This window comes from Elaeis guineensis, chromosome 15, assembly GCF_000442705.2.
Source record: "Elaeis guineensis isolate ETL-2024a chromosome 15, EG11, whole genome shotgun sequence".
Lineage (NCBI taxonomy): Eukaryota > Viridiplantae > Streptophyta > Magnoliopsida > Arecales > Arecaceae > Elaeis > Elaeis guineensis.
Window position 1 is genome coordinate 16,916,947 of NC_026007.2, and position 16,711 is coordinate 16,933,657.

Genomic DNA, 16,711 nt, shown 5'->3' on the forward strand with positions numbered 1-16,711 from the left:
ATGGATTCCCTCCTGCTGAGTTGTACCGCTGTTTAATTGGGGAGTATTATCGCCAAGTGGATTTGATGTCCCTCCTACCATTCCTTGAGTATTCCTCTCTCGTCGTGGAGGCATATTGACCTATGTTAGATTTGAGATAATAACTTATCCTTAATAAGGTTATATCTTGTGACAAGTCAAATCATAATTATCATAACTTAACCTTTCAATTTTCTAATGTCTACCCATCACTCACTTTATTCTACATGTCTCTATCTATCTACTTATGCTCTGATACCATATTAATTGTCACGCCCCCGACCCGAGATTTGAATCGAGGGTCATGGCAATCGCCGCATACTTATAGAATACTTTTTTCATAAGCATGCAAGGCATCTCATCATGATATCTTCACAAACAGTTAAATAAATTTTTCTTCATTTAATAATCAAATCTTGGTTCAAATAACAAATCAAAACTAAGTGTTCAAAAGAAAGTAACTGTCTGACAATGTCAATACTAAAAGCAAAACTAAAGGTCTTGAATCAATTCTGAGAAAATCCTAAATCAATGAGTTAACTCCATCTCTAATCGCTCTCCCAACCGAAATCCCGCATCATGCTAATTTTCTGGATCTGTAAGAAAAACATAAAACTTATCATGAGCTAAATAGCCCAGTAAGCAGTGTATACCTTTAACTGAATAATCAAGCAAATAATACTATGCACAACAATTCAATATGTATTTTCATGAAATCATATTCATACTGTCAATCATATTTAGAAGTCAATTCATCACAATTTTCAATTATGCTTTTCTTCTTAATTTCATCAATTTCTTAAATTCTTCTTACCAACCATGACTATGACCACATTATCCCTGTGGCAGGGTCATAATACCGCATATCTGCTTGCGGTGGGCTGCGAATCATCTGACAGCCAAGTCCTTTGGAACCGCTGGTCTAACTGGCGGTTTTGTCGCTGGTCTATCTGGCGACATGTCGCTGGTCTATCTGGCGACATGTCGCTGGTCTTACTGACGACGTAAATCCTCAGGACAGTCAATTGCCAACGTATATGCCCCCATTGGCGGGGTCCTCAACACAGTCAGGTTGTCAATTTCATATTGTCTTCCAATTCATATATTATTTTCAAGAATAATAAAATTAATTGATATTCGAATCAAATCAGTTATAACATTCTTTGAGATCATATATCATCAAAATAATTGTTCCACAAATAACTTCAATCATAAATAATTTTCTACAATTAACTTTCATCATAAATAATTTTCAACAATTATTTCAATAAATAATTACAATCGCAAGCATGCATAAATTTATTTAATTCATAATTTACCAGATAAATTCAGTAAAAGTAAACACTACTTACCTCAAAAGAAAGTCCAAACTAAAAATTCTAGGGATCTCGAAAATCCTTCTCAGAACCTGATACGTCAAATATCATATTTTAAATCAAATTTTTATCAAATTAAAAATAACTAAATTATTAAAATCTAATATCTCCACTAGGATCAATTCGTCGACAGCATCCCGATTTTCGAATTAACCCATGGACACCCTATTTTTATTTTTATTTTTATTGCTAATTTTTTTTTAATAATAAATTAATTCCATAAATCCTATGATCTAGAGAGAGAAAGAGAGAGAGAGAGAGCAAAGAGAGTTTCTCTCTCTCAGCCCTTTTTTTTTTTTCCTTTTCTTTTTCTTCTTTTTCTTTTCTTTTTCTTCTTCTTCTTCTTTTCTTCTTTTTTCTTCTTTTTTTTTCTTCTTCTTCTTCTTCCCGCGCCGGAACAGAGGACTCTTGTCCTCAGGCCTCAATCGGCCGTTCGGGCCGTGGCTGCCACGGCGGAGGCCGGTGGCCGACGGGCCATCTCCCCCAGTCATGGAGGAAACAGGGCCGGCGGTCAATTCCGATCGCCGGCGCCGGAGATTTCAAGGAAAATAAGCCCAAAAACAGGGGTCTTTCCCGACCCAAAAATCGGCGACGTTCATCGCCGGCCACCGCGCACAACGCACGGGGGAAAGAGGAAGGAAGAGGGGAAAAAAGAGAAGAACTTACCTCGGCCTCTTGGGACTTCGTCGGCGGGCAATCACGACGGAATTCACAACGGTGTCCGCGGCTCTTCTTCGGGAAAAACGGAGAGAAAGAGAGAGGGAGGAGGCCGTTCTTCGGTCTCAAGGGGGAGGGGTCTACTTATAGAGGACCCTAGGACTCCGAGGGGTCCTAGGAGTCCTGATTCCGTCCGGATTTCGCCGGAGAAGGAGACTCCCATCGGGAGTCTTCTTCCCGATATTGAATTCCCCTATTTTTTTTTTTTTTTTTTCGTTTTGGGCTTTAATCTGCTGGGCTGAAACGGGTTTGGGCTATAACAATTGGTGAGTTAGAAAAAACTAACTGGATTAGATTGTAAGCCCATGAAAACAATCGAACTATAATTTTGATGGGTTATAGTTGGAATTTTTAAGTAGATTGACCGGAAGAATAGATGTGGGTACTGAGTTTAGTCCTGAAATACTATAAATCTTATTTGTGATTGTGTTGCTGTGTTTATCTTTTATTTTTTACTGCTTAATTATTTTTTGTTAAGCACATCACAAATACTCTTCAATTTACTTTTGGACATAAGTTTTAGTAATTAAATTTTTTAAGAAACTCAATTCATCCCCTCTTAGGTTGCCTACTTTGGGGAATAATTAGAATTTCGTGCAAGTTTTGGTGGTATAAGTTGGTTTCTTAAGGCTTTGAAAGGTTAATCTTGGTTGAAGCATGATATTTTATGGGGTTTGGGAGATTTTTGGCCAAAAAAATATGGTTGGAGGACAATATTTGTCATGGTAGTTTGCACTGGCCACCACATAATGGGAGAGACCCAACACTCATGATTTATTCCGGTTAGGATACTTGAATAATTCGATCCAAATGGGATGGATTTGGATATCCGATGAGTATACTAATTTTAAGTGGGATGGGTTTGGGATTTTTTAGTTAATTTTGCAATCAAGATTGAGATGGGGGTGGGGGGCTTCGGATTGTCACTTTAAACGGGTTTGGATATGGGTAGGGTAAATTTTGTGGGCACCTTACCCGTTGCCATCCCCGCCGAATATCTCCCACCGCGACTTTGTTCGCAAGCCTCAGCTTTCGCAGGAAGGCTCGGAACGTCCAAAATTGCGACGACGCGTCTTAAATTAGGAAAAAGCAAAAGTGAAAGTTTCTCGCCTGACCCACACTCCCTCCGGGTAAAAATCAACCTATCGACTTGGAGAGGACCAGAACTCCCTTCTCGCAATCCTCCGTGTCTTCTTTCCCTGCCCTCTGGACCTCAACGGACAGAACTGGCACGCCGGTCCAAGTGGCTCTAGCGAAAGCGGGGACCTGCGAACCAAACCGATAAAACCCGTTTGTTCCGTGGCCATCTCCGCCACAAGAATAACATGAGCCCTTCACCTCTCATTCCCCCTCCCACCAGTACCGTCCCTCTTCTCCTTCGCCCGCCTCCTCCACCTCCTCAAAGGACTACTTAGGCTTCCTATCCATGTTCTGCGTTTCCTGGTCTTCCACTTGTCTTCCAAGGCGCCAGGTGTTCGGCTGCTCTCCGGTCCTGCAGAAGGAGAAGCCTCAATTGAAGCTGTCTGAGGGTTGTAACGCTTTCTCGGACATGAGCGCAGCCGGTGCGCTCTTTCTCTTGATGCTAATAACTCCACATATTTTTCTCGCATTTTGATGAGGTTGCTAGGGCCTAGAGATCACAATGCTGCGTTCTATTTAAACAACTCGTGCACTCTTCATATATTGACTTCTGATAAGACAAATATTTTCCCTAATTCCATGGATTTCATATGGATCCGCAACAAGGAATACACATTGTTCTTTCATATTTTTTTCAGACAATTGTGCAATATTGTTTTATCGTTTCTGTTCTCCCATGCTGTGTCATTACTTTTTGCTTCAACAAAGATTTTGTGGTTTCCTTCTGCTAATGCGATTGTTACTACAGCACACCCCTAGAGTTTTCTGTTTTGTAACTCAGACACTTTATATATCAAGTTCTTCTTGGGAATGCTTACTTACTAGGAAGTATTCTAGAGTATTTATGCTATGTTAGTGACGTTATAATAGGCCTGCGTCTGGTTTGATTAGGTGGAGTGTGAATGTCGTGGAGTAGAGAACATCGTAGAACTAGGAATGGAGTAAATAGATATAGTTGTGGACGACATATAATTTTCTCAGTCCTTTTCTGTTTTTATTTGCTAATTTTCCACAGGTATTGCAAATTATTGTATGCATGATCTTCGTGGGAGCACTGGCTGCTTGGATCTGTATTCTGGGACAAGCTCTACGTAGCATGATATAAATTGATTTTTGCACAGGAGCAAAATTATATATTCGAAGAACAGGAGAGAAATTATATGAATGACGATACAAATAAATTGCATTAAACATTAGAGACAATGATCTCCTTTATTGAGGCAAGATCTCTAACGGTTTAGCTATTTGAATCCACTTTCAAATTTCAAATTTATATAGAACCATATCCTTTATGTTGGTAAGCTTTGTCAAATCCTTTCTCATAAGCTTCATCCTTTTTTGGCCTACATCCTACGTTTTTGTACATGGCATGACATTGGTAAAGGCAGAGTTATAGATGGTAGGAGGCTGGCTATAGGGGACTTGACTAGGTTAGATTTCCTTGGAGCATGTTGTGGGGGAATGATGCTGTTCTCTTTTCTTAGCTTTTCTCCTTTATTTTTTTCCTTTTATCCATAAAGACAAGGTTTAATCAATCCACTAATAACTGAGATGGCACGATTTGGATCTTCCAATTATTCTAGTAATTGGAGAGGGTCCGAATCTACTAGTAACCACGCCAATCTAAGGACAGCTTGGGTAATTAGAAATTGGGGATGTAGGGTTTTAATTAAGGGGTTATTTCATTTATACTTATTCAATCCGAAGCCAGTCAGACAAGAATCAAGGCTTTGCCTTATTCTTCAACTCAAGAAAGCCACTCTGCTCTCCCTCTCATATTTTTAATTCTTATTTTAATCTTCTTATCTGTTCTCTTCTAATCGTTTCCTCATTCCCTTTATTAATTGTTGAAAATTTTCTACTGTTTTCAACTGATTGGTGAATGATAGTTCACCTATCCAAATTAATGTTCTACAATTGATATTTTTCATCATCAAGGTAAATCTCATATTTAACCTAGGTTTATAATTTTTATCTGAACTCTTGATATTCTTTCTGCGAGTACTTGTGGACTGCTAATGTTTTTGCTAATAAACCCCTTCCAAACCCAATTTAAGATCCTTATAATTCATGCACACATTTTTTATTATTTCTTAAAGTTTATTAATTATTTCAGTAAGTTTGCAAATTTCTGAATGTAGATTTTCTGGACAGCACGTACTTGTGTTCTTTAAAGCTTTATGTTGTAAGAGGCTTCCTAATCTCTGGATTAGTTGAATCTTCTGACTTTTTTTTTTTACTGAAACCCCTAAGGCTTTATGCATTTATACAGCAACCAAAAATCTACCTGACCTTCTTTAGTCACTTCCAATAAACTCCCGATACTGTGGTAATTAGTCCTTAATCCTATTGCTGCATTACTTTGCCATCATTTAACCTGATTTTCACTTTTCCTTTGCACTAAATCCTTTGCTTGCTCCTATTTTTCCAATGACTTATAACACTGTGACTGATGATCCATCATGGTTCAAAGCCTTCAGTAGGATATTTAAAGCACTCAAAGTCTTTTGCAGCTAAATGCAATGCCAAGTCAGACCTAAGGAAACAGGAGGAAAAAATTTTAGTGAGCTAGTTAGGCACTAAATTAGGATTCCTAGCAACTGAAGAACTCAATCTAGGAGGCACTGAATGGAGCAGAAAGATTTTCCTGAATCTTTGCATGATTTAAGACAGAGTTGTTGCAACTTGCCAGAGATGATTTCAGACTGAAGGATGAGAGATCATTTTCAGAGGATACACCTAGACAAATTATTAGAGAAGCATGTGTGGTTGGAGGTGGCAAGCTATAGGGAAAGATGGATTTTGAGAACATATTGGACCAATTTGATACTTGCAACAACTGATTTGTGAGGCACTATATGTCAAATGCTCATTGAATTTAATTCACAACATAAATTTGAAAAGGGAAGCTTCTATGTGGTGGAGGCAGTAGCGAGATGATATTAGATGACAGGATAGAGAGACTGACATATAGGAGAATGTATATGGTGCAGAAGAGATGCAAAAAGATGCTGCAGATTCAGCACCACAAGTTGCAGTAGGATGACAAATGAAGCCATAATGACTGGTTCCATGAGTTGGCGATGGAGATGGTTTTGTTGCACAATTTGGAGACTTTAGCTGCCAAATCTCGTATTAGACTCAAAGAAGACAAAAGGATGATATGTTTGGAAAAGAACACTGGACATCAAAGAAGTTGTATCTGATGTCTTGGAGATAAAGGTCAACTTATTAAGCATCACAAAGAAGAGTAAAACTCAAAATAATAGCCCAGATGTTGTTCCTGCCAGGCATAGTTAGGTTGCACAATATGTACCACCACAATCCAGACAAGAATGAGTGAGGTTAGGCAGCAAGTGGAGCATGCTACCATTTTGGGAAGATAGGATGCTGAGCCAGTAAGTTTTCATGTGGCAAATATAGTCTTTGGAGAGGAAATTGTTAATGAAAATAATGGAGAGCAGAATAATGGTATTACTAAAGTTTTGCTCAAAGGAGATACCAATGTTGGTCCTAGGGCAGAGCATGGGTCGGGTTGAGAGAAAAATTTTATCCGATCGAATCCAATCGGATTGAAAAAAATTCAACCTGCTGCCGACCGTTTATCATGTATAAACCGTTTGAAACCGAAGTTAATAATTTGTAGCAGGTTCGGGTGGGTTATGTTGGTTTGGACTTCAATGTTGACCCAATGTTGATTATAAGTTTAATGTTGGCCTACTCAAGCTCATTTACTTTTTTTTTTTATCAATTTACTGTAAAAGAGATCTAAACCTTATAAGTTACAATACACCATTCAATTCATATAGAAACTAGGATACAATAATTTCATAACATCCATAAGTCAGTACATAACATGTCATAATTGTCAATTTTCAATTCCCCAAATCGGTACTAAATCTATACCAAATCAGCAAATCTACCATAATTCCCATTTTCTAAATCTGTACCAGATCTGTACCCAAAAAAATAACCTCCCTAAACTTAATTACAGGACTAACTGAACCTGTACCAGAGAGTTTACTTACAAAATGAATCAAGGCACCTTACTAACAAAAAAGGTACCTTACTGTCAACTAAGGTTTGCCATATCGTGCCGAACCGACCGGTACACCCCATCTCGTAACGGACTTGCGGGGAACCGGCACGATTCGGTCGGTAAAATCGGTACACCGACGGTACCGAAGAAAAAGGAACGAAAAGTGAGAAAGAGAGAGAGAGGGGAGGGGAGGGAGGGAGGTGGGAGCCGTCGGAGGCCGGCGGTGGCCGGCTGTGGCCGTCGGAGGGCTTCTGAGCCTTGTATCGCCCGATAGGGCTTTCAAGAGAGCAAAAAAAAGAGAGAGAGCGCTCGGAGGGGAGGCGGAGAACCTACCGGACGGACGGTGCCTTTGTTGCGAGGCTCTCGATGGCCGGCGAGCCGACGCCGACGGCCTGAGGGCGGTCGAGCGGGCGGAGCCCCTCTGCGGCTCCGTCCCCTTCTTTTTTGAAACAGACGTCTGTTTCGATTTTTTTTTTTTTAAACTTATGAAGTCGGCAATTAGGTTGCCGACTTAAGAATTTTTTTTTAAAAAAAATAAAAATCGTGAAGCCGGCAAATCGTTTGCCGACTTTACTTAAAATCATATTTTTTAAAAAAAATTGCGAAACAGGGGTGATGCCCCTGTTTCATGCCTGCGGCGCCATGCGCGTGGACTGCGCCCTCCGACGGCCACGGCGGCCAGTCGGAGGCCGTTCGGTTGCCCCGCCAGCTCCTTCCCCTCCCTCTTTTTTTTCTTCCTCTTTCTCTCTCTCTATTTCTCTCTATTTCTTTCTTTTTTTCTTCCGATTCGGGTCGTCAGTTCGGTACGGTATGAAACCATACCAAACCGTACCGCCGGTCGGCCAAAACGGCCGACGGTACCGGTTCAGTATACCTTGCTGTCAACTGTACCTTAGATTAATATTACTTACAAAATGAAAAAAGGCACCTTAACAACCAAAAAAGAAGGCACCTTTGCATTGACAGCACACTAACTGAACCTATGTCAAATTGTTAATCAACAGCCTTAGGCTGTTGGTCACCCTCACCACCTGCACTTTCACTTGGACCACTTCCACTTCCACCTACACCTGCACCACCATTTCCACTTGCAAGTTCTAGAAATTCATAAGAAAAAACAATGTATCAGTTCACAATGCTCACTTAAATACATAACATAATTACATATAAAGATAAAACCAGTATTTGTAAACTTTTGCAATAATAAATAAAGGATTTACCTGCCTCAATCATCTCACATTGTTCAAGGTTTTCAATGAATTCGTGGTCCTGAAATCCAAATATTGTGGGTCTTAGCCAATTTTGTGTGCAAATGAGTGCCTCAGTCATCTTAGGAGACAGTGAACTCCTAAAATTATCTAACACTCTGCCCCTAGTACTGAAAGCTGACTCAGAAGCCACTGTTGATATCGGGACAGCTAAGACATCACGCGCCATCTTGGAAAGAACATGGAACCTAGAGCAATTTGATTTCCACAAGCTCAAGACATCAAAGTCATCATCTGAATCATCTACACGGTGCTCAAATATGTATCTTTCTAGCTCATTTTTTGACTCAATGCTTAAACCTTCCTTTAAATGTGATCTGAATGCTTCAGCCCTTGCTTTATCAGCAGCTTTCTCTGTTTCAGGTTGCTTATTTATAGCTTCCAGTCCTTGTGATGATTGAGTATCTTCACTTGAACCCCCCACTTTCTCATATGCCTTAGAATACCATTCATATAGCCTAGTCAATTGGCTTTTCACTCTTGCAGTCATATCTTTACCTAAAGTTGGACCATAAATATCAGCAAATGACCAATCTATATAAGCCAGCATCTACCTAGGGTCAAGTATATTTGCAATGAACAACAATGGATTTATATTTTCAACTTTCCCCCAGTACTTATCACACTTCCTCTTCATATCAGTGGCCATCAAACGCAATAGAGAATCCAGGTCACAGCTCCATTTCTTTATCTCACTTTGAACTAAAGCCAGCTGATGAAAAGCACCATTTGAAGTCACATACAAGGAACCAGAGAAGGCTAAGGTCACATTATAGAAAATTTTAAGAAATTTGACAAACACCCTGGTGTTATCCCAGTCTTGATAATTTGGAGGACCCACATTTTTGTCATCATCAACACCTCCAAAATATACCAGATAATCAGTGTCTTCATCTTCTAACCTATCAAATGCTTTCTGAAACTTTTCTGCAGCTTCTAGCATTAAGTTGAGTTCCACCTAGTGGAAACATCAAGGCAGTCTAGTCTTTTAGATGAGATATGTTCTTGCTCAATACACCATTTAAATCTAGCAAGCCTAGCAGGAGAAGACCTCACATACTTCACAGCATTGCGAATGGTCTCAATGGAGGAATCGAGATCCTTCAATCCCTCCTTCACTACTAAATTCAGAATGTGTGCACAACACCTAATGTGCATAAACTCACCATCCAATACCAGACCTCTCCAATTTCTCACCTTCTTCTTCAAATATGATATGGCCTCCTCGTTGGAGCTAGCATTATCTACCGTCACCGTAGAAACATTCTTAATACCCCATTCATTCAAGCAAGTCTCAATTTGCTTCCCAATGGTATCACCCTTGTGATTTGGAATAAGACAGAAACTTAAAATTCTCTTTTGCAGCTTCCAATCTTTATCCACAAAGTGAGCAGTGAGTGTTAAATAATTTAGATTTTGAACTGATGACCAGCAATCAGTTGTAAGACAAACTCCCTCACAATCAAACTTTAAAAAATGCTTCAACCTCAATTTTTCATTCAAGTACAACTGATAGCAGTCCCTAGCCACGGTAAATCTAGAAGGAACATGCAATTGGGGCTGCAACCTTTTGCACATATATTTAAACCCAAACCCCTCAACAACCGTAAACGGCTGCTCATCAACAATCACAAAAATAGCGATAGCTTTCCTACATTCCTCTACATTAAAAACCTGTGGGGCAGTGACTAAATTACCTCCTTGACCATCTTTCTTTGGTTGAAAGTCTAAAACTTGTTGTGTAGGATCTGATTTTAGTGCATATGGATACTTAGGACATATTTTCATATGAGAAAGCATATTAGATGTCCCTTGCACTTTTTGGTCACAAAGATACCTCTTTCCACAGTAGTTGCAGGCTGCAGTAGGCTGATCTACCTTATTGTCAGGTACCTTGGTGAAGTGATCCCATGCTGGAGATGTTTTGCGAGGGCCATTAGCATTAGGCTTCCTCTTCTTAGCAGGTTTGGGTGGTTTGCTGTCAGCTGCAGCGGCAGGCGGTGCTGGAGAGGGTGCACCTTTATCTTTTTGAGCCTCCATAGTCCATCAATAGAAGAAAACAGAGAAAATCACTGTAAATAGAGAAATTGATTATTGGTAATGCTGTAAAAGGCCAATAGCAATAGGAGAAATTAATTTACAAGTTCTAGAAAAAAAAAAAAGAGACATAACAATAGGAGAAATTAATTTAAAATCAAAATAGGATGTATTTTGGGGCCTTCATGGCATACTATTTCAGGTTGCTTATTTAAAAGCCATTATTATCAGAATAAAGCTTAACACTTAGCAGAGTCAGCAACACTAATTAAACATCATCACAAGCCCAATAATGGGAAAAAAAATAAACCAGAAAAAACTGAAATATGATCCAAATGAAGCAAAAACTCAAATTACAGAGAAGGGAAACTCAGAAAAAGAAAGGCCCAACAGAGAGTAGAGAATGATGAATGCGGGAGTCTAAAAAGGAAGAAGAATAAAAACCCGGAATAGACTCATTCTTGAGAATCATAGAAAACCCAAAAAAATGCAAAGCAATGTAAGTATGTAACCATCGATTTTGTAACAAAGTAACTAAATACAGAGAAACAAAAACCCAAACAAAAATAAGTAACCAAATACAAAGAAACCAAAGCCAAACATTAGTGTCATTGAACTTATCTCTGAAATGAAACAAAAATCAAGCACAACAGAACCCAGATCTAGAACAAATTGGATACCTAAAACAAAATAAATAGTAAATAGTAGAATATAAACTAGGAGTAGAGAGGGGAAAATAACATGAGGCAGAGGGTGTAGAGCTGTGCTTGCTGGTCACTGGCCAATGCTTCACTTCAAACCTGCACTGTAGCAGCTTTCAAGTGGCCTGAAATCAAATATATGGACCTAATTACAAGACTGAACCGAACAATATAATGCTGTATTAGGATGTTTCATGTTGGTAATTGTGAGTCTGAGGAAAAGAAACAAAGAAACAAGCCTTGTGGAAGGGAGGGGGCGAGGCGAAGGAATTGCGAGTCTACAAGAGAAGGAAGGATGCAGGTTTCCTGCCAGCTAGGAGGGCAAAGGGTTTGCCACCATTGACAAACCCTAAAGAGCAAAGAGAGAGAGTGAGGAGCAGAGGAAGGGAGATGGCCAGAGTGCTAGGGTTTCTGAGTTTTGAAGGCCGAATGCCAAATGGGTGACGGAGTGTGGGCCGAATGCCAAATAGCCAAAGTGTTGAAATACGACATTGGTCGGTTGGGTTTGGTTTCAAACGGGTTACAAATGTAGGAATCGAACCGACCATAAATAATCAAATTTTTTACAAATCCTAACATGATTCAACCCGATTGAAGTCTTTCAACTGACCGAAACTGATGTTTGTTGGGTCGGATTGGGTGGGTTTCTTCGGATTTTGGTTATTTGTTCAGCCCTAGTTGGTCCGTTGGCATTGGTAACCAACAGTGCAGATGATTAGAAATTGAGTAGCTATTACTGCACGATAGTCTCTTTCAAACAGATACCCTGTGCTTTAGTGCTTGATTTAGGGACTCCATGGAATGTGGTGTAACCTAATTTGGTGGAGATGCATACACTCAATGCCAAACCACATCCTTTGCCTTCTTAATATTTGCATGGGATTTGAAGGGATAATCTATGTTTGCACACAGATGCATCATGCTCATTTAGCTAGTAGATCTGGTTATTCATGGATCTATTGTAGAGACACTGTCTGTATTGGTTGGACTATTAGTTACAGCATCAGGATTCATGAGCAATAATGTTGGTTACATCTGGAAAAGATGGGGCTAGAGTCTAATCAATGAGAGAAGCTGCATTTCATGATAACTACCTCTAGCAATGACATCTACCATTTATGAGTGGATTCTTGTCCATATCTAGGTTTGACTTCCATTTCAGCACAATCATGCACATTGGAAGCAATTGTTACCCGGGAGGTCTTCAGATCATTGGGATCCTTACCAAAGGTCTTTCACAAATTGATCTTATTTGGCTGTCAGTGATTGCTTTGTTTCATGAACCTTAAGATCACCTTCCTTTTCTTTTTACCTATCCTCTGCATGATAAATCCCATTTTATTTCCAAATTGCTGGTATATTGCTAATAAATCCCTTCTTGACCAAATATAAAGTATTTATTTTCTAAGATATAGTTTTATTTATTTTCACTATGAATTCTTAATTTTCATGAATAGAACTGAGGGTTGCAGTCTCTAACATATCGTATTGGCTCTTGCAAATTCTATGTTAATTAGATCTTTGACTCTCATCATTTTTCCAGGGTTTTTTTTGTTTGAGATAATTTTCTGATGGGTTTTTGGAACTCTTCAATGATCCACCCTCGATTTGAGAGTTGCGCCATGTTCCATTCTTCCTTCAATGATATTCCTGTCAAGGATTACATCCTTCGCAAACTTTACAAAATCATAAATGGTGAATAGATAGCAAAGTTAATTGCTTTAGAGTAAAACCTGCCTATCAGGTATAATTGGAGCTTTGTCAATGCACACATTATATCTCAAATTGATTCAACTGATTTTAAGACTATCAAACTCCATTTCCTCTTCAATTTGGGTTCATTATCTAGCATCTTGATGTATGTCTTAAAGTCTAGAAATAACAATATTCTTAAATGTTAGTAGATTATCCTGTTGGGTTCTGATGGCACAGCGGAAGGCTCAGGTGTTTAAAATTTTCATTCAAACACCTTAGTGCATCGACATCCTAAGACCCAGGAACCCTGGACAATAACAATCTAAGCATGGATCTATAAGAAGTATTAGGAAGCATACCTTTTAAATTCTGATTGGTGAAGAATTACTTCCATAAAGCACACAAGTGTCTGTCCTCCAATGATGATCCACACAAGAATCAATCCAAGGACAGCGCCCCTTAATCTTATTTCAAGAGTTCTAGTCCTTAGAACTCGACCAGCCTCTAATTGATCAGACCCTTCTCCAGACCTGAATCTGAACCTTTCAGAATCTCCTTCTGGCCTTGACCTTCTTCTTTAGGACTTCTTAAACTTTTTGTTCTAATAGGAATAGGCTTGTCTTAAAAGAACAAACCTTGTCCTAAAGGAACTAGAGTTGTAAGAGAGGGAGAGAGAAAGTGGATAGCGTTTGTAAGAATTGAATGAACAATCCATCTGCCACCCCCTATTTATAGAACTAGAGGAGGCGCCAAATGAGAAGTCATGCCCCATCTAAAACACCTTATCACATCAATGTATTAGATTGATAAGACTCTTCGAGCAGGAGTCTTTCAGAATGGATACGGCGTTCCACAACTCTTCTCTTATGTGCGTGCAAAAGAAAAGGTGCATAGGCGTCCCTTTGGTAATTAGATTAATCCAAAACTTGCCATGTGGCAAGAGCATTCAAATTTGATTTCAGATGATAAGCAGATAAGGGGCGCCTCCTTTTGCCAAAAGCAGAAGGACTCTTCATGTGACTCTTCGCGTGATCAGCTTCTCAACTGCATGCGTCAAGAAAAGCCGGGCATGCCATGCCCATTCAAAGCCACTTCATGCTTTAAAACATGTGCCAAGGAGGTTAGGGAGCTTATCTACATGCCATATGGGTCAGAGACCCAAAGCAGAAGGACTCTGGTCCTTCTGCATGCTAAAAACAAAATGGGCATGCGCCCCACTTCATTTAGCACCAAGAATCCCTAACCACTTGGGACTCTTGGTTTCTTGGTGTGGTAAGGCTTGAGGCGCCCCATTTTGGGTTGCCTCCAGATGGCTTGATCTAACCCAAGTGCTCATCAAATTGGGTTAGCCAAATAGCAAGGTTTGAGATCAAATGTGATTTCCTAAGGAGCTAGAGTTTCCACACGTGCTAGCATGCTTATCGAAAATTCAATTGGATCCAAAATTTCAATTAACCATATCAAATAGGTCTTTGGTCAATTCTTTTATGTGTGTGATCTATTGGATTTCACATCTAGCCAGCAGTAGGTTCGGATGCAAGTTGACCTAATTTGATTAGAATCTTTCTAATCGATTAAGGTCTAAACCGTGCTAACCCGAGTTCAGCAATTAAAACTTTTTTAATTGGCAATCGAATTAAACTCTTTAATTCGATCAAACTTACAAGTCAAGATTGACGTTTAGCAACGTATTATAACTATCCAGAAGATGTGAAATTTGGTGGAAGTACTAAATATATCCTTCAGTGATAAGTTACCGTGCAATTCAATCCCTCGATCATCTCGCATCCTGAATATGTTCATGAGTATGGAATCATGTCAAACTTAAACATATATTCATATCGATTTTCTATAAATCAGTGATGACTTCGATGATGAAGCATTAGAAATTTTTTTTAATCTTCATCCTGCTTCGGCCAAAAACTTTTTGAGTCATCTAAAAATGAGAATGCACTGAATGTCATCTTCTCTTATAGGAGTGATCGATTTCTTGTCGACTAACTCACAACCTCTATACACACTCCACCATATTCAGAACATTCTGTACATGTCTTAATGCCATGTCTGGGTATGAACCAAAATATAGATTCATGTGCACAAGATTTTATGGTGGTCTCAGGTCTGAGGATCACTTGCACAATTTTTACTTAGAGAACCATCTTTTGACATGCAAGGAAAGCTCCATAAGATGTTTTCTATCGGCGAGTCAATTTAGTGAACTCATTCCTTAATGAGCATCCACATCTTTGTATTAATGTCTCACATAAGTGACTTGTGAAATTAGCCACTCTCTCCATTGAGCATCATAGGTTGTGCCAATTTATTCGGAACATTGATCTCCGACTCAATGTTCCTACGATCATGAATGTTTAAGATTAGGATTTTGGGACTTTAGATTTCACAGGCATGAACTCTTCCTGGTCTTAAAATCATTATCCTAATCTATGGGATTCATCATAATCTTAAACACAATAAGATGCAGCTGTAATGATCAATCCATATCTCATTTCATTAATAAATAAATAATGTCATTACATGAGTTGGAAGTTTACAAAGAAAAGTCCCATTGCATTATTCATGCGATTGGTTTGTAGGGTACTTTTCTTTTAATCTCCTACTTGCACTAAAGCCAATCGCCTTTGTATCTCAATTCCATACAATCGAGATGGCGATCAAATAGCGGCTATCGTATAGCCTTAGTGAATGGATACGTTATATTATTTTTAGTATTAACTTGTTCTAAGACAACATCTTGTTTTAACAATTTTTCGAATGAGGTGAAAGTGTCTGAGGATGTGCTGATGAGACCTAAGTTCCTTGGCTTGAAAAACGGCTTCAGTATTATCATAATAAAGTGGCACTGATTGTTCTATCTCAAGAATCACCCCTAATTCAGTGATAAACTTCTTCATCCAGACAGTTTTCTTGGCAGTTTCACTAGCAGCGATGTATTTTGCCTCAGTAGTTGAGTCAGCTACAGTCGGCTGTTTGAAACTTTTCCAACTCACTGCTCCACCATTCAGAGTAAACATATATCATGATATTGATTTGCTATCATCCGGATCAGATTGAAAACTAGAGTCTGTATATCCTTTTAGTTTTAACTTTGAGAATGTTTTTCACTGCTTTCCAATGATTCTCTCTTGGATTAGTCTGAAACCTGCTAGCTACGTCTAAAGCATAAGCTATATCAGGCCTGGTACATAGCATGGCGTACATGATCGATCCCACAGCCGAAGTATAAGGGATTTCATTTATTCTTTTTCTTTTCTTAGGTGTCTTAGGATACATTTTGTTGGAGAGATGTCTGCCATGTCTTACATGCAAGTAGCCTTTTTTATTTGCCTCCATGTTGAATCTCTTCAATACAAGATCTATGTATCGAGATTTGGACAAGTCTAGCATCATTTTAGATCTATCTCTATAGATTTTTATATCTACTATATAGGATGCTTCACCCAAATTTTTCATAAAATATTTATTTGATAGCCAAATCTTGATTGATTATAATATTGGGACATCATTCTTAATGAGTAGTATATCATCGACATACAGAATCAAGAAGACAATAGCACTCTCACTTATCTTCTTATACACACATGGTTCATCTTTATTTTTAATAAAGCCAAACTCTTTGACTGTCATATCAAAACGGATGTTCTAACTCTTTGAAGCTTGCTTCAATCCATAGATTGATTTCTTTAGCTTGGATACTTGATT

At 38.9% G+C, this 16,711-nt stretch overlaps 1 protein-coding gene across 17 annotated transcripts in view; it reads left to right on the forward strand.

Moving 5' to 3' along the window:
* The first annotated feature begins 3,339 nt into the window (after nucleotides 1–3,339).
* Nucleotides 3,340–16,711, forward strand: part of LOC105057907 (uncharacterized) — a 95,311-nt gene continuing 81,939 nt past the window's right edge. For 4 of the 17 annotated variants that reach the window (XM_073248985.1, XM_073248984.1, XM_073248986.1 and 1 more), the window contains exon 1: nucleotides 3,342–3,673. Coding sequence is in view for 6 of the 17 variants with exons in the window: in XM_073248981.1 (XP_073105082.1) it covers nucleotides 3,538–3,673 (136 nt within the window). In the remaining 11 variants the exon portion in view is untranslated. Of the gene's footprint in view, nucleotides 3,674–16,711 lie in introns of all 17 variants that reach the window. The other 13 variants (XM_019855203.3, XM_019855201.3, XM_073248990.1 and 10 more) reach the window with 11 other exon arrangements.